The sequence below is a fragment of the Balaenoptera borealis genome, assembly GCF_965194805.1.
Source record: "Balaenoptera borealis genome assembly, chromosome: 5".
In the NCBI taxonomy this organism is placed as follows: Eukaryota; Metazoa; Chordata; class Mammalia; order Artiodactyla; family Balaenopteridae; genus Balaenoptera; species Balaenoptera borealis.
The window spans coordinates 5,619,495-5,643,423 of NC_138862.1; the positions used below are offsets into that span (position 1 = coordinate 5,619,495).

Genomic DNA, 23,929 nt, shown 5'->3' on the forward strand with positions numbered 1-23,929 from the left:
AAAATATTTGAAGTACATGGCACTCCATCTACAATAGTTCTTCCGTTTACACCTTCTGTAGCCCAATAATTCAGATGAACCATCAATCCCATTGAAATATCCTATCTAAATCACATTCTCCACTTACCTTTTAATTTTGCAGATTCTCTTGAGTGAATCCTATATCCTAAGGGCCATGCTAGGTGCTCGATGTACAAGATGAAAAGAAAGAGCCTTCTGAACTTTAGGTTTAGTGTATGAGGCAGACGCACAGGCATGTACCAGGAAAAGAGCCAAAATGTCACGAGTGCTAAAACAAACAAATCCTACCTAAGCACAAAAGAGGAGGTGATTAATCACAACTAGGGAGGAAAAGGGGGGGCATTTAAGAGTTACAGAAAACAGCACTACAAAAACATAATGTTGCCTAATCTATTGAGAAATTCAACATCAGGTGAGCTGTGCTGGATTCCATTCACAAGTGTTCGTCATTAAAATACCAAAAGGACTTTTTTTATAACCCCTCTTTTACCGAAAACAGAAACCCATTGTGTGGATTTTAGGGACATCGTTATTTTTTTATTTTATTTTTTTTTAACATCTTTATTGGAGTATAATTGCTTTACAATGGTGTGTTAGTTTCTGCTTTACAACAAACTGAATCAGTTATACACCTACATATGTTCCCATATCTCTTCCCTCTTGCGTCTTCTTCCCTCCCACCCTCCCCATCCCACCCCTCTAGGTGGTCACAAAGCACCGAGCTGATCTCCCTGTGCTATGCGGCTGCTTCCCACTAGCTATCTATTTATTTTACGTTTGGTAGTGTATATAGGTGGCGTGTTTTCGTTGCATTTAGACAGCCAGGTCTAACTGGCTGCACTTAGAGGGCTATGAATCGTACATATAACATTCTTAAAAATCAACGGTAACATTTTCTCATCCATCATTTCTATTTGATCACAAGGGTTTGGCAGCAAATGGGTTAAATGTTGAGGAAATCCTTCCCAACATCTTCCACCCTCTCCCAAATTCACCTTTTCTTTTTGCCCCTGGTCCCTGTTGCTTACTTTTACCTCCCCAGCTATTGTTTGATTTTCCTCTTCTGCTTATGACTTAAGCACCTCAACTTCATTCTGCTCTGCCAAGAGCAAGGAAAAGATGCTAAAGATGTTGCTGACTCTTCCTGGTGCATTTGAGTTAGACTGATGGCAGGTGCGACATCCTTCCTTTTTGCTCTTAATAGTCCCTTGTAATTTAGTTATTGCTTTGCAAGGACTCTGTCCAGAAAATATCCTGGGCTGGCATTTTTATTGTCGGCATCTCTTCTATTCGACACCACTACTTTGTAGCTGGTCTTCGTAAAGAAAGCAATACATCACATCAGCGAGTCCAGCCTTTCATTCCGCGGAAATGGTTTTGTTTTCTTTGTGCCAGAGAAGAGATAGAGCCAGCACAAAGGTTTCAGTGGGACGAAAATAAGTGCTGTGGCAAAGAAGATGTACTCATGGGAGTTGCTGAGGAGCAAAGTATTCCAGAGAAGTAGCATGCAGGGCACAAAGGTATCTGCAGTCTTGCATTTTACGTGCTTAATAAAAGCTTCCAAACCAAGAGTCTGACCAGAGGGCAGCAAGAAGGCAAAATGATCGGACACCTAATTCCACCGCCTTCCAAATGGCAAGTTTTACTTTGGATGCACTGAAATATTTAATTCAACACACCCTCATTGATTATCTACCACATGCCAGGTGTAACATTTTTTAAAACCAACAGTAAAATTTTCTTATTAACCATTTCTATTTGATCACAAGATTTTGGCTAGGTCCTAGAGAGAAAAAAAAGGTTACTAAGATTCTGTCCCAGAATGGTCAGCAAAGGCTTTCAAGGGACCGACTCATCTTTCTTTAACATTGAAAAGTGTGTCATAAAAGGGCAGAGCAAGTGACTAGGTCTGTTAAGGGGGAATCAGTGAAAGGCCAGACCTTGCCTCCAAAAGATCTTTGTCTTTTAGGCCTGAAGGGCCCTTGAAATGTTATGTTAAGTAATAACACAAAATGTTTCCAATTCTCTCATGAAAAGAAAGCACAGCCACAGAGTTTACGGTAGTAGGTGCCTATCTATTAAACAGAGTTCATTAGTAGAATCATCCAGTTACTACCTGACCCACATAAGGCACAGATCCTACCCCTGGGTTAGAATCAGTTCAAATATATTTACAGATTGAATGGCTTCATACAATATTTTATTGTGTAAAATAAGGACATTTCTAATAATATGTCAAAGTTGCCTGAGCAACCACTGGTCAGGATCAAAACTGTAAATAAATCTGGATTATAGGAAAATACTGTAGGGTCCCTAATGAACACTGTAAGATCAACTCCCCGTCATAGACCTAGTTTGATCGCTAGATGCTACTCAATGTTTTTAAGCAGGTTTGTTTCACCGTATAGACAAGCAACCTAGTGAATGCACCATATGTAAACGTGCTTTCATGTAAAAATCAAAAAAAAAAAAAAAAAAAGAAAGAAAATGGGACTCAAGCAATTTAGCCAACCTATATTCTTCCTTCCTGAGCGCTTTACTAATTTTAGAGCCTAGTGACCTCCTAAAGTCTAAATTGTCTTCAAGTGCTACATTTTTTAAAAATCTGTAACCTTACCCAGGAGTTCGGAAGCCACATTTTGCTTTAAGTGATGCCCTGATTTTTCCCCACCGCTAGATCCTTTGAAGTGCAAGGTTATAAAATAAATCATCATGATCCCAGCAGACACAACCTTATAAAAATTTGATTCCCATGTCAAGCAAACACGTCCGGTATCACTAAAAGCTTTCCCCTCTAGTATGAGTTTACCCAAGAGGGTGCAAAACACCAACCTGTATGGGTCAACTGGCAGCGTCAAGCCAAAAAGCTACTTCCAAGACTTCAAAGAAGCTAAAGATAAAAGTCAGTGGATGACATAAAATTTGACCATGTTTCTGTGGCAAAATGGCCTCCTTCCCTTGAACAGAAGCCTATTTATTATTTTAAGCATGCTTTAAAGTGCATTAATATTATAAAGCCGATTAGTTCCAGGAGGCCGTTCTCAGAGAGAACGTGGCCTTAGAATCCTCCACAGGCACAGCTGAAGGGGTGGGCCACGACTGTTTAATATTCCATTTATCTGCCCTGCAAATGAGCTAAATCTCTCCTCATCTGTAAGACCAAAGCTTAGATTGAACTTTAATAGCTTGAACTTTGCATCTAGGAGCGTAAAGACCTTGGACTCCAGGTAGATTGCGTAAAGATGGTCATGGCACTGATGCATTGAGTCCTACGCATGCAAAGGGTCCCCGGTGCTCCTTAGTGAAGGGGTGGCAGGTGGGCACCCCCAGAGACTTCATTGCCCAGCTAATACATACCCAGTTTGGGGCTTAGATGGGATCAGAAGCCTCTACTCTGAAACTTTAGTTCTCGGCTTTGTGTTTTCTTCCTTCCTCTCATTTTTCCTTTTGACCTTCATTTTAAAAAAATTATCCTTTCAAAACTTCAAATGTGTTATGGCAGAACTAAATTTTTAAAAAGGGGTTTCTGTATCTGAGAGTGGGGAAGCAAAGGAACAGTGGGATGGCAGCAGGGCCAGGCCACGTGCAGCTGTGGAGCGAGGGACGGGGGGTGGGCAGGAGCAGGGGGAGGAGAGTTGGGGTCAGCCCTGGGCTTTGCCCTGCCCACGTGTTCTATTTCGTCCGTGTTTGTATTTGCAACTTTCTGAGATGGCAAGTCTATACGGTTTTCTTTCTGGGATATATATTTTGTCATGGTTTTGGAATCAGCTTTCATTTGAGCTGATGATTGGGAGTCCTATTTGCGACCTTGTAAAAATGTAAATGCAGGTTTTATAGCCCTTAGGAATATAGCTACTTTATGAGACCCCTTTAAATTGCACAGAAAGCAGGGATTGTTGTGAGAGAGCTTGCAAATAAGAGCTTTTGAGAGATGGTAAAGCACGGGGAAATCTGCTGCCCTCAAATCGGTTTTATGTTTTTGTGGGTGTGTGCTAGTGACTGCTCGGTAGAGGTATGAATGGAAACAGATGCCATTCACTTAACTAGAACTTCGGAGATGAAAATGTAATGATGTGGCTATGAATGAGAGTCCTCCTTTTTAAAGAAACATTAGCGTATGCCCAGCTGCAGTGCTGGAGGCCTGTGCTGCCTTGTTAATAAGAACCCCTCATGCCACGTACAGACCCCACAGGAGCGATGGTCCACAAAAAACACGGAACCGGGGAGACGACACTGCACTGCTCTTCATCCAGCCGAGGTGCCTCTTCCCAAGAACTGACTGAACCGTGTATTAATTGACAGAGTGCTAGCACTTCCCTTGCTTTCTCTCTTCTTCCTTTTCCATGACGCTTTACTATACACTATCTTGCTTTAGTCTCTTAGTAGCTGTGCAAATAGGTGCAAATAAACTTGACACTGTTATGCTCTATTGTGCTGACATGAAAACTGAAGGGAACTTGGAAATCACACATCAGTTAGGGAAGAATTAGCAGGAGAGCCGAAATCACTGTTGTCTACCCAGTTCTCTTTCTGTGACACTTCTTCGACTTTGGAACATTCAAGAAAGAAAGTCTGTCGCATCCATATTAAGCTAGTTTAAAAAGATGTATCAAAGAAACATAGAATTAGAAGATATATTAACACAGAATCAATAGTGACTTTATAATTTTATATTTGCCCATCAAAAATATTTGGTTTATTTATTTTTTATCTCTATATTCACTACCACTCAGGCTCCCCTATATTTAAAAAAAAAAGTATTCCTTCCTGTTTGCCTATCTTCTAACCTGCTGCCCTTCTTTCCACTTCTTTTCCCCACTGAATTCTTGAAAGAGTCTTTGATACTCAACTATTTACATTGAGTCTCACCAGCTCCCAAATCCTCCGTCTCACTGCTCTCCCCACCACTCACATGAAAGTGCTCTCCTAAAGGCAGGTGACCAATTACCTTCAGATCCCCAGATTCTCCTTTCAGTTGTCGTCTTCTAGCCCTCTTTGCACATTCAGAGTGTTAGCACATGTTATTTTTTTGAAACTGCTTTTTTCCATCTTTCAATATCACTAGGCTACCCTGGTAGTATTTCTCCATCATCTCCCCACCCGAAAGATGCAGAGGTGAGCACACAGCCCAGGATGGGCACAGAGAAGTAGCCGGGGCTTTAGGAAAGACGTCACAAAGTCTAAATCTCAGACTGAGCTGAAATTTGTGAAAAAAAGTGACAGACAACACAAAAGGCTGTTGAGCTGTGTTGGGCAAGAAGAAGAAGATGACTTGAGATGATGTTCTCATCTTAACAGATGGCAGGTAGAAGAAGAAGGACTCAACATCTGTTTTACTTTGATGTGAACCAAGAGGAGAACTGTTCAGACCAGAAAATGTGGAACAAGAATTATAAAAAAGGAAGAAGGGGAGAGAGGAAGGGGGAGGGGGATTATGAGACAGGAAGGGGGGTGGAAGGGAGGGAAAAAAAGAGGGAAGGAGAGAGGAAGGGAAGAAAGGAAGGGAGGGGGGAAGGAAGGAAGGAAAGAAGGAAGGGAGGGAGGAAGGGGGGAGGAAGGAAGGAGGGAAGAGGGAAGGAAGGAAGGGAGAAGGAAGGAAGGAAAGAAGGAAGGGAGGGAGGGAGGAAGGGGGGAGGAAGGAAGGAGGGAAGGAAGGAAGGAAGGGGGGAGGAAGGAAGGAAGGGAGGGAGGGAAGGATGGCAAGAAGGAGGGAAGGAAGGAAGGAAGGAGAGAGGGAAGGAAGGGGGAAGGAAGGAAGGAGGGAGGGAAGGAGGAAGGAAGGAAGGGGGAAGGAGGGAAGGAAGGAAGGAGGAAAGGAAGGAAAGAAGGGAAGAGGGAAGGAAGGAAGGAAGGAAGGGGGAAATGTCTTTCATAAAAGAGAGACCCAAGTAAGGAATTACCTAGAAATTATGCCATCTGAGGAGTGGTCAAGAAAATTAGAGAATTCAACCTACAAAAGACAACACTGAAGCCGAGCTACTTGGGGGCGTGGCAGCTACTTGGAAATATTCGAATGGTTTTTTCAACGTTTCCAGAGGGTGCCGTTGTTATATCCAGATAGAAATTACACCAAGGGATTTCAACACAAGAGAAGGAAGGTGTCTCTCATGATTAATTGTATCCTCAGGAAAAACTGTATGTGGCTTTACTCTTCCAGGGATTGGGCTGAGCCTGGAGATAAGGGCAAAAGGGCCAATAGACAATACGAAAACAGGACGTTACAATGAAAGGTGCAAAGAGGTTAGAGGTGCAAACAGATGCAGAGAGGTGAGACAGGTGCAGATGTCCTTGGAAGCCCAGGGAACCAGAACACCAACTTCACCTGCTGGGCTTGGGAGGGTGTACAGAGCAAGTCACGTCTGTCTGGAGGGGTGGGAACAAAGCACCATCTCCAAGGGCCTCAGAGGAACAAAGTCATGGGGGTCTTGGCAGAAAATGCAAGAGCAGGAAACTCAGAGACAGGGTTGGCGGTCCGAAGTAAGAGGCAACCGAGCTGGAAAGACCGCTGGGGCCAGCATGGGCGGCTGGTACCCTGAGCTGAGGATTCCTGTTGGTAGGGAGGTTCCTTTGAGAGTTTCAGAGCACAGATGCAACCCAGCGAGGGGGTGTGTTTCAGATCCATCACCCTTCCTGCAGTGGGGATGTCGCTTAGAGGGCTGAGAGTCTGGAGCTGGGGAGACCAGAGAAGGGGCTGCTGACGAGGAAATGAGAAGTGAACTGAGGAGAGAGAAAAGAGCCAGAGTCCCAGGGAGATGTGTTGAGTGGGGAGCCATCAACAGACTTAGAAGGCAGGTCAGCAGTGGGAAGAGGGGTCGGCACCCTACGTGCAGCAAGGGCATCACTCCATCCCTGGAGCATCCAGCGGCCTGGCTCATTTTAACCTCTGTCCAAGGCGCTGTGGAAGGGATTCAAGCATTTATTATGAGGCTGATTTGAAAAGTCTGTAATGCTTTTAAGATACCATGATTCCATGACTTTAAAAATATTATCTTAACTTGTCCCAGATTCCCTTCTCACCCCTGAACAGAAGTGTGTCCAAAATTTCATCTCTCTTTCCCCTCTCCCTGTATAAACAGAAAACTCTTAGCCCATCTCAGCCCTGACATATCTCCCAGCTGGGTACTGGATTCCAATTCTGTCCCCCAACTTACTTTAATATGTTAAAGGACTCAATATGTTTGAAGCCAAACATCTCAGCCTGCACCCAAATTGCTGCTTCCAAGTCCTTCTAGACAACTGTTTCTGTCCCTTGCATTACCATATACCCAGCCCTGCGTATCCCAAATCTCGCCATTTCCCTGGACTCCCCACGGTCCCTCTGCCTGTCCCCTCCACACCCAGTAGGTCCCTGATTCTTGTAGATGCCCTCTGTCTACTATCATGTCATCCACTCCCCGCCACCAGGCCCCTGCCCCCAGCCCCCTATCCTGGGCACTCTGCATTGTCTGATTAATGCTGTTTATGGCACCTGTACCCACTGGCCACCACCTCTGCCCTCCTTCCTCCACTTCCCCCCTTGGCCCAGGTAAAAGCTTCCAGATAATGGTCAGTGATGCAAAGTTGCATTTTCTTAGCTCCTTAACATCTTGACCATCCCCATTCCCCAACACCCCTAGAAACTTCTCTCTGTAGTCAAACTGACTGACTCCTTGCTTCCTGAACGAGCTCAGAATTCCAACACAGGTTAATTCTGCGCCCTGGAGCACTCTTCCCGTTAAAGTCCACACTTCCTTTAAGGTGGGCACAGTCTTCCATCCTTTCTGACTCACCAGGCCTGACACAGCGCCCTCCAGGGTGTGTCCTCAGTCAGCTGGCATGAGACATCTGCTCCTCTGTGTGTTCCTAAGGATACGACATGTATCCCCCTCTGTGTATAAAGGACTTTGAGGACAGTGGCTAAAAAAGAGTTTGAACCAACAGACATTAGTTATGATTTCCTGCTCAGCTGCAGCAAATGACTGAATGTATCCGGATCCCAGTTTCCCGGTTTCCGAAGGAGGGCGCAGTAATTCCCAGGCAGAGACTGATATTAAGGGGACATGGGCAAGCAGTCCTAAAGCAACCGGTGCAATCCAGATTCCTAGCATGTGCTTAATTGTGACCGCGGTCCACTCGGTCCCACTCCCCGGAAGACATTCACGCCTGGTCCTTGATGCCAACTGTGCCATCCAGACCCCATCACGGTGCTTAAAACTCCACCAGCTCTCAGCTTCCTCAAATGGAAACTCACAGAAGAAGTGAGTTTCCATGAATATAATGTTTCTCACAATTTAAGATGAGTCAGAAGGAGGAAATAGTAGCTAAGACAGAAGGAGAAAGGGATCCACTGTAAGATGATAAGCATAGGGAAGGGTAGACCAAAATGGCTTTGGGCACCTAAATACGCGGATGAAGAAGCCTGCTAACTGTAGACATGGAAAATTTGCAGTTAGAGCACGTCAGTACTGGAGGGACCTCTGTCCTCACTCATTGGATGCCGCCATTCCTTGGGGCATTGATAGAAAAAAAAATCATAGAAGAGAAAATGTGATGACTAACTCCAGGAATAGAAAAAGAAGGATGATTATGGCAGAACAAGGAACGCAGGTCCATTCTGAAGATGTCTGAGTAGGAGTTTCCTTCAGATTGTGAGCTGAAGTACCGTGTTTTACTCTTTGGAAATTTTTCCTCTTTTTTAGAGTATTGAACTAGCCAGTGCTTGGTTGTTAACATAGAGCTAATTAATCCCAAGCTTCTGGCATTTTATATATGTGTATATGTATATTTACTTTGTAAGTGTTAAATCATTCAGGAAGAGGAGAAGCTCATCATATTTACTTTGTCTTTGCAGATAAATATAAAGCCATGAGCTGAGAAATTAAATGCTGTTTTGCCTTCTTTGCTTTGCCATGTGGGTGGGATAAAGGGAGCTATTTCATTTCCCAGACAGAATCCATCTGTGCACAACGCCGGGGCCTCACTGCGAGGCGGGACCTGGCATGGCTGACTTGAAGAGCTGAGCTTTGGTTCAGGGGGTGCCTGCCCACGTGTGGCTGTTCCCGTGACAGTCCACACCTCCCAATTACAGCGCTCTGCTCCCCGACATAAAAGCGACTGCATTCAATTGTCAGCCCCCAAAGATGAACATGCTCCAACAAATGCGTTGCTTCACTGGCACTCACACAGACAGCTGAATCCATTTCCAGAAAATTCTGTTCATTGAACACTTAACATCAAGGCTTTTTAGAGAGCAATGAAAGAAAAACATCAAGAAGGGCTTTGTGTTCTAAGAAAGGAAACATTCATTTTTGTCAAGTAAAATGTGTAAAAAGAACAAATTATATTTTAAGGGAAATTAGAGTTTCAAACCAATGCCATCAAAAAAGTTAAAAAAAAATTACATCATTTTTAGGCAGGATTTCTTTTGTCAGGGGTGGTAACCAGATCTTGGTAAATAATGTCTCCAGAGAAAAGAAATAAAGAAGAGTTTTCTTTCTGTGTTTGAAATAAACATCTAAGTTTCCAGACACTGTGATATGCTGTTTATACAATTCTTTGATCAACAAAAGGGAGGCATAGCTCTGTAATAATGACTTTTTAAAGTGATCATAAGCTTTTTCATTTTGATAACAGAAAGAGTAGTATTTGTACTACATAATGAATTACTTTCAAGATGTTAATTTTCTGACTTCTGAAAGTAAAATTGGGTTTTTGGAAAGTGGCAAATGAATAGGTTGTAATATAACCTTTAGCAGGTATCTGAGTATTTTTGTACCCATCTTTTTATGCTACCTTTATGCATATATGTGTATACATATATATGTATATATATGTGTGTGTGTGTGTGTGTGTATATATATGTCTCATTTAGAACAGACAAGGAATCCGTGAAAGTTTAGGTTATTAGCAATGATTTCGATATACAATTACAATTAAAAATGGTTATTGTCATCTGATTCTGTAGAATATTTGTCACAAATGCTTAAGTGAATGTTAATGAGTTATTTATCTTGTACTAATATCAACTTTCTTTCCCCAGATGCAAAGAGTTTAGCTGAAATGCTCATGAGGTAAGAACAAGACCTAGCAGCCCAAATATCATGTTTAAAGGAACTTGTTTTGATGATTTCTTTTTTTTAATGACAGTCTGAAATTGATAACCCATTTTTCACTTGACATATAATTTTCATTCTATGAACGTAAATATCCATGTAATGCTTAGTTAGAGACATAGATACCAAATAATATGCGTTTATGCACACCATAGGTAGTTTTCTTGTTGGCTGGACTCAACCAGTAGAACATTTCCCATTAACCCGAGAATAATGAGGCACATTTTAAGTAAGTAGCTTTGGTTTTGCTTTCACCAAATATGCCGCTTTGAGGTCAAGCTTTCTTCCTAACGGTTAGCCAGGTGAAAGGGAATCCATGAAAGGGAATGGGTTCAAAATTGATGGCCTGATCAAGGAAGATTCTCCTTGCCTTCAGCTCCCACTGCCCCTTCAGCACCCCTCCACCAGAGCACCCACCACCTTCTGCTGCAAATAGCTATTCAGTTTGGTCTTAGAAGTCACAGCCTGTTTCATCACCGTGTTAGGAGAAACCAGCACTATAGTTGCCCCACTCATAACTGTTGAGTAGATGAATGACTAGGGGTAGTAGAATAAGTAAGTGCATGTTCACAACTGTACAAGACACCCCGACCTTTGCACTTTATATAGTAATGATTAAATCAAAAGTAAAAAGAGGATAGTCAGAGTCTAGGAACCAGATAAGAAAAATGTCGGGGAATTTCCTGGCGGTCCAGTGGTTAGGACTCAGCGTTTTCACTGCCAAGGCCTGGGGTTGGATCCCTGGTTGGGGAGCTAAGATCCCGCAAGCCACAAGGCGTGGCCAAAAAGGAAAATGTCAGGGACCCTGATGGTGACCTTGACGTTGTCATTTTAGGATGACTAACGTAGGAGATAAAAAAGATGGAGTATAGGGTCTCTTCCCATCCCCTACAGCACCACAGTTGGCTTTAACTTCCTCCCTCATCTTTGCATATCAGAGTAGTACTTTATTGTTATTCACAAAGAGTCCTCTCCCATATCACCAGTATGTGTGAAGACCTAAGACAGAGGTTGAATACCGTTGGCCCATGGATTACATTTCCCACAGATGTCTTTGTTTGTCCATACTGTGTTTTAAAACAGTGTGAATTGTTGGTAACAGATATGAAGGAATCAAGAATGACTCTGAAATATTTGGTGTGAGCAATTAGATAAACATCGGTGCCATTTGCTGAGATTAGGAAGATAGATGCAGGGTATGGACTTTTTTTTCCCGTAGGACAGAGGAAGTGGGTGTGGATCAGAATGAAAAGGCTTGTAAGGGTCATGTTGGTGATGCTTTTTAAGCCTCCAATGAAGGTGTCAGATAGCTGGTAGCAGGAATCTGGAGCCCAGAGTAGAGCTCAGAGATGCAAAGGGTCTGTAAAATGTCTCCATCTATCTAATCCCGTCACGCTAGATCAAACGTACATGAGAAGGTTATGAAAAGCTGTATGAAGTGCCTTGAGTCCATGCTCTTGTGCAAGTCCATACTTGTTTGCTAGTGGTCACATAGAAGGCAGCCAGACACATGTGCGCTGGAATTGAACAAATCTGACAAAAATATCTGGAACGCAAATAATCCAGAGTCATTCGATTTGTAATAATTATCTATCTAATAAAGTAAATTTTCTAATGTAGTCTTAAAAATATGAAATTGTTGATGTCCTTTAAAAATCAAGACATTTCACATAAAACTGTGGCTTTCTGACTTCTCCTGAAAGTGTTCTGCCACACGGGGCACAGCCTCGATGATCACGGGTATGTGGACCTGCGTTCGACGCCCCCTTTAGACTGGGTGTAACCTGCTCAGCCCAGGGGCCCCTGTTCCTGTGTCCACCCAGGTCCACCTCCCAGATTTGTACCCCAGTCTGGTTCCTGCAGCTGTGTGTCTTCCCAGATAGCTTCTGGCCACTTCCTTCATGCCCTCCCAGACCATCAGTCATGCCTCTACCCAAAGCCTGTGACACCGGGGTCCGTGCTTCCTGACATGTTCAACATTTGTTTCGTTAGGGTGATGTGGTATTAGCTTCTCTGCTGCCTTCCCTCCCTCTTGTCATGAACCCCAGGCAAGACATCAGAAAGCGTCTTCTTCCTTCTTTGTTAATAGGGCAGTTACCGTGGTGGAAAGACCACCTATTGATAAGAGCAGGAATCAGTAATGATATTTGCAGTTGCCAACATGAAATTAGGAACATTAAAACTAGTAACTACTCCCACTTAAGGTGTTTAAGGTGGTTTTCTCCAAAGGATGAAAGTGATTGAAAAGGAAGAGAATTTCCAAGCTCCTCAAATAGGTGAATTTTTATGGGATTAATTTAGAAGAGAAAGCAATGCTTTTATTCATGAAGGGTCAGTTCGATCTAAGTTTGGCAGGTTAACAGGCCAAGCAACAAAAAACCTTGTCCCCTACCTGGTCAGGTTAGGGCCAAGCACATTCCAAATGTAGCCCAGGAAGTCTAGGCAAGTCAGATCCTTTGGTACAGAGAAGCCCTACTGAATTGCTGTTCCTGATCTTCGTCACTGGTTTCTCTGGGAAGGTGAGGACTGAGCAGGCTGGGACATAGACTCACGAACTTACATTCTAGGCCTAATGCTGCCACCAGCTGACTTTGTGATTTTGGGGGGGGTACAGTAAAGTCCCCAACATACGAACGAGTTCTGTTCTGAGCGTGCGTTTGTAACTCCAATTTGTTCGTAAGTCCAGCAAAGTTAGCCTGGGGACCCAACTAACACCATCGGCTACATAGTACTGCACTGTAATAGGTTTATGGTACTTTTCACACAAATAATACACAAAAACAAACACAAAAAATAAAGAGAACATTTTTAATCTTACATTACCTTGAAAAATGCAGTACTACAGTACAACAGCTGGCATCCAGGGGCTGGCATCGAGTGCACAGGCAAGAAGCGTTACTGACTGGAGGAGGGGGAGGAGGTGGGAGGTGGTAGAGCTGAAGGGTCGTCAGCAACAGGAGGCGGAGGGCAAGCTGCAATTTCACTCACGCCTGACGTCGACGGCGCGCACGTCCAGATCTTTGAAAGTTCGCAACTTTAAGGTTCGTATGTAGGAGACTTACTGTACATCCTTTTCTCTCTCTGTGCCCTGTTTTCCTTATCTAAAAACAGCAGTTGGAAATTGCTCCTAGCTCTATCATCCCATGATCTAGGTGAATATAACATTTATTGTCCGCCCATGCTCCTCAAGGAAGGATCTGTGTATTTCGGTGAGATTAGCCGTCCCGGGGCCAGACGGGCAGGTGCAACTGCAGGACAAACACAGACAAGCTGGAGCCCCCCCAGGGGGTCCCCCACAGGCTGCCACTCCCATCGCTGGGCCTCATGCTTCGGGACACTCATCCGTCTCACCCAAGCAAGTCACCTCGTAGAGGAGAGAGAAGATAGACTTCATCCACCATGCTCAGAGAGAAAGGGTTTTCCTTTTATATGATTAGGCAAGAAAACATTTTTTTTAAAGATACCAGACTTCTCAGAGGTGAGACCGGCTTGCTGTAAGGTACTAAGCAACACATGGTTGATGTCCAAGGACCACTATTAGTAAGAAAGCTAGTTGTGAGCAGTGAAGGGTTCAGACTGAGAGTTCAAGTTACTTTAGCTTTTTGATGTTTATATTTTTATACACATAGTAAAAAAGAAAAATGCCCGCCCAACTGTTACAACGAGATATATCCTGATATCCTTACAGTAATTTTGTACTTACAGGTTGCTCCATAGCACATTTTGGGGAGGAAGGGGGATGGCATGCAGAAATCGTCATTAGTTTGGTTTTTTTCCCCCCAAATCTTAAGGAAATATTGATTTTAAAGTGTTGTAGCAACTGCACATAATTTATTGGCTGAGCCCACAAACACCATCCACTGTGAACCAGGGTCAGCTCTCTGTCATTTTAATCAGACAACCAGATGGCAAATGGATGGTGGATGGTTATATTTCAATAATAACTAATATATTTAGCATGATCCCATATCATATAAAAGATGCAATTTTTCTTCCACAGTGAAAACATTCAGAATCTTTTTCCAGGTTACAAATGAGGTTTCTTTAAATAGCTTTTTTTTGAAGGTTTGCTGCTGTTCTAATGGCCAATTATTATAGTTTGGGGGAATCGACTTCCATGTAACAATGGATTATAAAATACGGCAGCACAGATTAAGATAAAGAAACAATTTCCTTGGGCCCTGATAGCCCTTTTAGATTGAGAAAAATGTTACTGCCCCCAAAGCAAAGGCTCTAGGAGGTGTGACTCAGCTCCCATTGTGCCCAAACATTATTCATTCAACAACCTGCAACAAATATTAATTGAGCACCTACTTTGGTTATATACCGTTCCAAGTTTCAGGGTATACAGGGGACAGAAGAGATGAAAATATCCTCTGAGGAGCTTATAGTCTATTGGCAGAGACGGCTAATCAATAACTCAATTAAACATATGCCAGGGAGTTTTAAGTTTTGAGGAGACAGAATTAAATGGAGAATGGGGAGTTCCCACAGCAGGACTCCACTGGCCCCTCTGAAAAGATAGAAGGGAGGGGCAGCCACACGAGCACTGCGTTGGGGAAGTGTGTCCTAAGCAAAGGAAACAGCAAGTGCAAAGAGAGGGAAGAAAAATAAGCCCCTGAATCTCAAGGTTTGTGGGGCAACTCTCTTGCCTTCCAGCTGCAGGGCTTGCAGTTTAGTCCCACGAGGAGGGCCGTTCACCTCCAGCTTTGATTGCCCCTGTTCACAAAGTTTAATCATATCCTAAGTCTTGGTGTCAGTCGCCACGGAGCACAGCAGTGATGTCACCTGCTTCCTGTGTCAACCTGACAGCAGACCCCTTGTTGTTAAGTATAGCTGCGCAGGGTTCCTCGCTGTGGACTGCCTCATAACTATTCATCACGAGCAGAAGGGACTAGCTCACACTTCTATTTTTGATGCGAGGACAAGCTCCGGTCCCTAGTGAAGTTTCGAAACAGATCTTTCGGATATTCACAGAGGAGTAGTTCCCCATATGTTTTTGTGGAAATAGAGCCTGTCTGACGTAACTGCAGCCCCCCCAAGCCACCAACGCTCTTCATTTTATGCAAGGATCTGAATCTTTGCTTTAAAAACACACACACACACACAAATAAAGTAAGAACTTGGTTAAGGAAATCATTTAAAAACATTTATAGACCATGTAAGAAATTCAGGCCAAAACGTTTGAATTTGGGCTCTGAGTAATTAGCATGGTCTAGGTACATAACCCAGTTACTTATCTGCAGAGCAAGAAATCTGGTTCAAGATCAAGGCCTATGTAGAGCTGCCGCACCTTTCAAAAGCTGCCATTTCCGTGAGCTGTTTTGTTTACACTCAAGAAAGAGCCACTGTAAAGTATTCAGAATATTAACATGGACCTCTGAAAGCAAACATTTAAACAGCTTCTTGAGTGAACTTGACCTTCAGATTATTAACACTCATCAACCACATGGTTCAAGAGTGGATGCACCCTCATGGATGAGGAAGATCTGAGCTTCCTGGTGAATGCTTGCTTGGAGCAAAAAGCGTTTGAGATTTTAGTATGGATACACGTTTATTGTTCTCCATTACATATAATTAACACTGAGTGTGCCAGGCTCCACAAATCTTTCTCAAAACAGATTTTGGCAGTTAATGAGCTAGATTTAGGGATGCCATAGATTATCACATTGATTAAATTATCTGAATGCCTGCTGCTTCCTGGAAGGTGTTTCAGAAAATATTCTTAAATATTAAATATTCTTAAATCTCCTCAATTCTTATAATTCTGTAAAGATTGAACAACCATTTTTCTAACATGCATTGCTAATTAAAGCTTTTATTGACTTTTTTGTATTTTTGTCCAACATGCAGATTTTTTTTTTTTTTTTTTTTTTTCTGTGAGCTGTAACTGAATTTGATTATACCATGCAGTTTTACTACCTCTTTCCATTTACTTTTAGGAGACAGCTCACTCTAAGTAATTTTCTGGTACACAAATTTTGAGATAAATTCTTATAGTAATTGCTTTATTTCTATTCTAAAATGTAATTGGGTTCGGAAAACTAAACTAATGTCAGGGAAGCTAACAAGGTTTATGATTTGTTACTAGAACAAAAATAAAATGACTCCAGGTATAATACAAATCTGTTAGTAAAACCCCATCCAGTGAATGACCAGTACACATGTTTTCTCCCTTACCATCATTGGAATATCTCATGTCTGACAAGTGAAAATGTTGTTGATTTAAGAATGTTTTTGTGTGTGTGTTTCATTTGGCTTTTATACAAGAAATAGGAAAGTCCAAAGTTTCTATTGATAGATGCAGAACCAATCTTTATTGACAGTTGGTATTTCCTGAACCTCACAACTGACTGCTGAAATTTAATATTAATAAATATCATTTGAATGAAGGAAAAAAAATCTATCCTGTGTGTCTTTCCCTCCCCTCCCCACATAATTAGATAATAAGTTGGTGTACAAGCACATGTTGGCCTAGTGTAACACTGAACTGAATTTGTTAATGCATCCCCCTTTTTTATTCCCAGTAAGAATACCCGGACTTCGGACACCTTGAGCAAGCAACAGCAAACCCTGAGGATGCACATTGACATACCCAGGGCTCAGCTTTTGATTGAAGAGAGAGACACAATGGAGACAATTGGTAAGGTGTCCTGTTTGCCGCCTTACACAATGTGGCTGCTACAGCCATGCCCTCTCAGCCCAAACCCTGAGTCATGGGAAATATCAGACATGGGAACATCTTGAATGCTACATGAGCAAAGAAGTTAGAAGGTAGACAACTGTTATTGAGGAGAATAATAAGTACCAGCAAATATGGGGGAAATGAACTTATATAAACCACAGAGTTCACCTGAGAGAACCCCAACTCTGTCCCAAGTTGGGTCTCTCCTGGAGAGGCTCTTGGTACCACTCCAAAGAACCAACATTTATAATCAAACAAACCGAGAAAGGCCGTACACTAAGACCCCGTCTTGGAAATCTGCTTTATGAGCTCCTCCTCAACTCCAATAAGGCCTTTATTAAAGAAAATTTTTAAATTCTACAAATGTCTTTGCACAGGACATCTTTCTCCACCCCCTGGCACCCCATAAACATCCTTCACAGGGCTCTGGAAAAGTCCCAGCTCCCGTTTTACGATCGCAAAAGACGCCTGGAGAGCTTCAGTGGCCTGTCCACCCAGAACCCAGGTGTCCTGACTCCTTCAGCCTCTTTCCACTCGAAGTCCGCTGTCCACACTGCCTGTCTAGATGGTTCTATTTATTCCAGAATCAGAGACTTTGTATTTCCACTACAGTAATGATCAGAAGAATAGCTAACATTTTTTAAGAGTGCTCTAAAGGTCACATACTTTTATAAGCACTTTATGTGGATTATTTAACTTACCCCTCCCAAACAACATAGGAAAATGATTCTACTTGGGAACTGGGACGTCGAGAGGTTCTGTAGCTTGCAGGTCACACAGACAGGATCAAAACCAGGGCAGGTCCCCCAGCTGGCCACCTGTTTCACCTTTGGTGACTGGGTGTCACCTTCTTCCGTATCAACAGGCTACTTTCTCACCTTAGAAGTATGGCTGGACCCCCCAGTACTCATGGAAACAGACTATGAGGCAGGTTTCCTAGGCTGCCACTTTTTGAACTTCACTCTGTTTCTGTTCTGGAAGATGTTTGCTGGCACTTGTTCCCAGGACAACCCTTTCCGGTGGTTTGGCTAAAACCACCCAACTCCTGGCATATACCCTCCATACCTCTTGCCAATTAGGCAGTGATGAGTGACCAGATTGGCAGGACACCTCCATTGCCCCTTGTCCCTGCCCTGCTTTTATGGTCTTTTAATAGAACGGTGGGGATGTCTGACCTAATGGCTCCTAAATTCTAAGACCTGGGCTGCCCGTGCGGGATTCAAGTTTGGTTCAGGCATAACAGCACTTAGCACAGCTTGGTCATGTCCAATGTGACCCTCGATCAACCAACTTCAGTTAAATACTACCATGTCGTGTGAGGGCTCACTACTCATCCTGAAATACACAGGATTTAATTTGTTGGCTCACATCAGGGCAAGGCGCCATGTTTTGTTTCTCATTACCTTTTCTGTAGTGTATCTGGAATCTCTTTTATTGAACCCAGTGAATTGGGCATTAAAACTAAGATTTCCTTTGAAACATCAGTTCCAAAATCAAATTGTAACTCCTATGACTTTATAATACAGTTACGACATTTGCTAAATGTTCTCACTAGACTTGTTAATAACTCTACCTACAGCTGTTAAAATAGGTCTCTAGGCAGATCCTGGGAGTGGTGTATTACCTCCCAGTAGCTAGTCACTGCTGACCAAACACCAGAGGAAGGTCTGCCCGTCGTTTCCGTACATAATAACGACTCTTAGCCAGAGATATAGCACATTCGTTGCAGGATCATTCATCACCAAGAGTCGTTTACCTCCCGGTGGTGCCTGACGGTTGGTCGATGGCATTTTCTAATTATTGGGGAAGTAGAGACGTGATGCTTTAAAACGCTCTGGGCTCTGCCTACAAGAATCCAATACGGGAGAGCCATTAATTTCTAGCCAGAATGGATGGTCAGCCTCACAAACTGACAGGCACCCGAAATGTCCCATTAAAACTGGAAACCCAGCCCCACAGATACTCTGGCGTGTTCTTAGCGGGGCTACATGATAGAAACCACAACACAGTTTTATGGATGAAAGCGAATGTATGTCGGGCCTCTGATACCAGGTCCAATTATAAGAACCCACCTCCGTGGAAAGGCCGCCTTATTCGAGGGTGGAGGGGCGGATGTAGGGCGGGACCCCCAAGCCGAGCCCAGGCTCCCACCGTGGCACCAATCTGGGCTGTACCACACACTGGGTGCCAGCAGACCTCCTGGCAGTCCTTCCTCTTTTTCTCTGCCCAGAAATTTTATTCTGACTTCAAGAGGTTTTCCTTTCCTGCCAGAGCCTGAGTAATTGGATTTTGTAAGGTTCATTCTGTTCAGAGCCTTTTTTGGGCACAGCACTCTAGCTGTGTTGTTTATGACTTTCGCATTACCGTTCAGTGTCAAGCCCACTGCAGTGTGGTCCCAGCTGACTGGTAAACTCATATGAACATCACCCCAGACTGCAGTGCTTGAAAATGTATGAAAAACTCCATATACCCTAACGAAAGTTTCCCTTGGAGTCAAAAAGCTCTTAGGAAAGTGTGAAAAGTATCACAACAAAGTAATGAAAATCTGAGACAGCCAAATAATGACACACAGCCTCACCGACTGCTCCTTCTCCAAAGGCTTAAAATGCTCTGTGTTCATCTGCACCCAGGTTTCCCTAACCTTCAAGTGCCCTATGCCAGTAGGACCTGGGAAGTCTGACAAGTGAGTCATTTTGAGAAGTCAATTACAGAATGCTCTAGAGTCACTGAAGCTCAGGAGAGTTGGGAAGAAAAAGCATATACCTCAGAACAGTTCAAATCAAGGAATCAATACGCTCTGAAGACTGGCCCTTCTCTTCTCCTCCCCCCATGCCCCATCTTGAACATTTGCCATCTTCCATATGAGAGGCGACCCTGGGATAGATGACTGCAGGGCAGTTTTTCTTGTACCTCAAACAGAGCTTATTTGAAACGGCAGCCTCAACCCTGGGCGATGCTGACATGGCTGGTGGTGTCTCGGGGGAGCTTTTAACAAACACATAAACCCCAAACTCTATTAAATGGACAGCCACCCAAAAGTCCTCCCCAGATCAATGTGTGCTTAATGAGAAGAAACCAAGCCCCAGCAGAGAGGGGAGACCCTTCTCCGCGGTCGTTCTCTTTTAAGTCATGCTCCTGAGTCAACCCCTAAGGATAATCTATTTTTTTCATTCTGGAGTAATTCTAATACAGTGGTTGAATATTTTGGGTTTCTTTTTTTGTTTTTCTGGATGAGATTAGGTTCTTGTTATTGTTGCCATTAATAATAATGCAAGTAGCGAGGAGAGAGGCGGCCAGGGAGTCATGGAGCAGGGGATAACCGTGCCTGGCTTCCTGTATCCTGCTGTTCTGCAGACGATCGCTCCACGGTCCTGTTGACGGATGCTGACTTCGGAGAGGCAGCGAAACAAAAGTCCCTGACGGTGACACACACGGTCCATTACCAGTCAGTGTCGCAGGCCACCGGGCCCTTGGTGGATGTTTCGGACGCTCGGCCGGGAACGAGTGAGTGGTCACACATCACTTAAACTCTGTGGGTGTTATCAGTGCTGAGAACGCATTAGTGCTCTATGGCTGTGCAATAAAATGTGGGGTTTCTCAGCTCTGTGCCTAAGAAGCAAGTAGGTATGATGACATCTTTGATTGGGACATTGACTTTGTCTTGTTTGATCTGAGCTGTTACTAAAATTGCATCAGTTGAAGCCAGTAACTCTTGGTATTGGTTTACTAAGAAAGTGTTAGAAATTTCAGGTCCAGTTATTTTTTTTTTTATTTAGACAACACAGGAAAAGAAGTTAGTGAACCTTAGTGAGTATCTCCTCTGTGCCAGGATTGGGATAGAAAGATGATATCAGTCTGTTTTCTTGGCAACAGCCCTGTCAGGTACTTGCTTATACAGTAGCAGATATTAGATCTCCCATTTTACTGATGAGGAAACCATCTCAGAGAAGTTAGGGAAACAGCCCAAAGTTGTACGCATACTATGTAGTGAAACCAAGATTCAGCTGTGGGTCCGTCTGTCCTCCGAGCTTACGCTTTTCTCCTGAACCTCACTATTTGAGAAGAATATAGTTCTGCTTAATCTGAGGATTATGTTTGGTTTAGTTATTAAGATTTGGATCCATATTATATGGAAATTAATTACTGTGATTACCCTAATATGTATCTAGAGCTTATTAATTAGATATTCTTATTCCTTCATAATTTAAATTGTTCCTAAATCTCTTTAAAGACTGAGAAATTGATGTCCCGATGATTATCTTTTTGGAAGTTTTGATGCTAGATTTTAATCATTAATCACTCTCTTTGAAAAAATTTTTACATTCTTCGAGTAGAGTGCGATAATTAGAAAAATAAATATTATAATGCTTAAAGCTGTTCTTTATGATGTCTGCCTTGTAAGGCATTTGTGAAATGCACTGAGCTTCCTGAAGCAAACTGGTTGATTCCTAAGCAGCATTGTACTATGCAGGAAAACGGTGCTAGCGGTTACTGAAATTCATTTGAAAAGTCGTTTTCAAGAACATTCTGAAGGAGTCTTTTATTCCTCCCCTCTGTGTAACCTCACGTCCTTCCTTCTCTGATGACATTAGCACATTCTGAAGACACGAACAGGACATGAGTGAGGATTGGCTTTGTGAAGGAGTGCGCAGGATTAAGATCTTTGCTCTTAGAAAGTGCTCCCAGGTCCTTGACATTCGCTCCAGCTATGGGCTTTTCCATCATGATCTGCCTGGGCCTGCTTCTGGCTACTTCAGGACACTGCACTGATGGCTTTCTGAGCCACTTATGGCTATTAAACCCGGGAAAGATTACAGACTTCTATCAGTGGATCCTTGACCTCAGCAGGCCTTTGTCCCCGTCAGAGTGGAAGTTAATGGAGACCTTAGCAGCAGGATAGGAAAGAGGCAGAGGAAACAGGACAGACGCCCCAGGGAGTGGCTCCCCATCTTCTGTGTGCATCAGAATTACCCAGGGTGCCTGTTTAAAATGCTCGTTCCAGGCTTCCACCCCCAGGGATTCAGATCCATTGGTGTATGGCGGGGCCTGGGAATCTGCATTATAACCGCCATCTAGGGTGATTCTGTTGCTGGTTGCCTGGACCCCTCGTTGAGAAACACTTCCGCAAGTGTTAGGCGCGTGTCACGTAGAGCCCGGGAGGAGGTGTCCCCAGTAGCACAGCCTTGCAGAAGCCCTCAGATCTGCCGAGCTCACCGCACAGCAGGTGAAAAGAATCTGCACGTCCAGCTCCCTGCCAATGCTCAGCTGGCAGAGAGATGTACAAAGGCTAGTCACAAACAGCCGAGGCCAGACAGGAGGCAGTGAAACGAAAGCACGGGGAAGCTTCTAGCTGCCGGCTCAGCCCCAGAACAAGGGAAGGCTGATGTGATGGCGTTCAGAATATCCACAGAGACACGCATCTGCGTCACAAGCAGAAGCGCTAACGAGTGAGAGGTGAGGGTCTCTCACTCACCTCAGGCAGGAGGCTGGCGGAAGGGACGTGTCGGCCTCCCTCTCTCATGGCCTCATGGCTCTAACGGTGTAGGCACGGTTGGGGAGCTTTAAGAATTCCTTCATCAGACTCAGAAACATTCATGAAGGTGTTAATTCACATATGGCCAGTGCCCAGGGTTGGGGGTACCTCGAAAGGTGCAAAAAGACATTCACTTCATCTGAGTGGAGGAAGTCAAACGTGAAACAAGGAGCAAAAGCGTTTTTTGTTTATCAATAGGTACGAGGAACAAATAGAACAGAATGATGAGATGGTGAGTCGGCCGGGGGCGTGGGGACCAGGGGAGGGGCTGGCTCAGTGTGAGGCTTGGGGAAGACCTCCACAGAGTCACAGGCAGGAGTCAGTCGGCCTGCCAGGCAGAAGGGACGGTACGGGAAAGCCTCTAAAGCACGTTGGGGGCAGAAGTGGGACCTGAATGGGGACGGGGAAGGCGGATAGGACGAGCCAGAGACACAGCCAGCCTGGTTTTGCAGGCCTCACAGGCTAGTGCCACACGTCTGCAGCCTGTTCTGAGGGTGTTGGGATGCTCGCCCGGGGCTTGCCTGATGATCAGATCCCACAGAAACCGCTACAGCTTCTGGAAAGACGCTTCTTTCATTGGTGATGAACTTAATTAAATAGTGTTTACAAACACTTGGAAAATCTACGCAAATTCATTCCTCAGTCTCTAGTTCCAAAAAAATAGAATTATTCATTTAGCATCTGCAGAACGTTCTCCATTAGTAAAGATTTCGGGATCATATTTTTTTTAATTGGAGTATAGTTGCTTTACAATGTTGTGTTGGTTTCTGCTGTACAGTGAAGTGAATCAGCTAAATGTATACATATATCCCCTCCCTCTTGGATGGACCTCCCTCCCACCCCCCTCATCCTACCCATCTAGGTCATCACAGAGCACTGAGCTGAGCTCCCTGTGCTATACAGCAGGTTCCCTGTAGCTATCTAGTTTACACATGGTAGTGTATTTATGTCAATCCTAATCTCCCAATTCGTCCCACCCTCCCCTTCCCCCACTGTGTCCACATGTCCCTTCTCTACGTCTACATCTCAATTCCTGCCCTGCAAATAGGTTCATCTGTACCATTTTTCTAGATTCCACATATATGCATTAATATACAATATTTGTTTTTCTCTTTCTGACTTACTTCACTCTGTATGACAGACTCTAAGTCCATCCACATCTCTACAAATGACAGAATTTTGTTCCTTTTTATGGCTGAGTAGTATTCCATTGTGATCATTTTGTTGTATTAAATATTTCTCCAAAACCACATTACGAAGGGCTAAAGGCATTGTATTTTTTTATGTGGAAGTAGAAACGGTGGGTGTCTCCCCCCACAGCACATCAGCACAGGAGTCCAAAGCCTTGAGCTTTCTGCAGCCCAGTCTCTGCTTGCTTCTTGTACCCAGAGCTTGTCACCTGGGCCCAGGTGTTACGCCTGCATCCTCTCAGTCCCCTGGGGCAGGTTCCTCTCACTGCAGTCTGGCGTATTTGTAGAGATTGGTTTATAGCCAATTTCCTCAACTACCAAAGACATTCCTGTTCTATTCTAATTTTGTTGTTATTGTAGGAAACTTTTATTTTTAAGAAGAACATCTAAAATATGTCACTTGCACATG

The 23,929-nt window shown here is 43.7% G+C and overlaps 1 protein-coding gene across 2 annotated transcripts in view; it reads left to right on the plus strand.

Annotated features, from left to right (window-relative positions):
• DSCAM (DS cell adhesion molecule) overlaps positions 1–23,929 on the plus strand; it is a gene marked incomplete at its 5' end in the record, with an annotated part of 739,398 nt that overhangs the window by 692,027 nt on the left and 23,442 nt on the right. For both annotated transcript variants that reach the window (XM_082393800.1, XM_082393801.1), the window contains 3 exons: positions 10,040–10,070; positions 16,640–16,755; positions 20,152–20,301. In XM_082393800.1, coding sequence (XP_082249926.1) covers positions 10,040–10,070; positions 16,640–16,755; positions 20,152–20,301 — 297 coding nt within the window. The remainder of the gene's footprint in view (positions 1–10,039; positions 10,071–16,639; positions 16,756–20,151; positions 20,302–23,929) is intronic.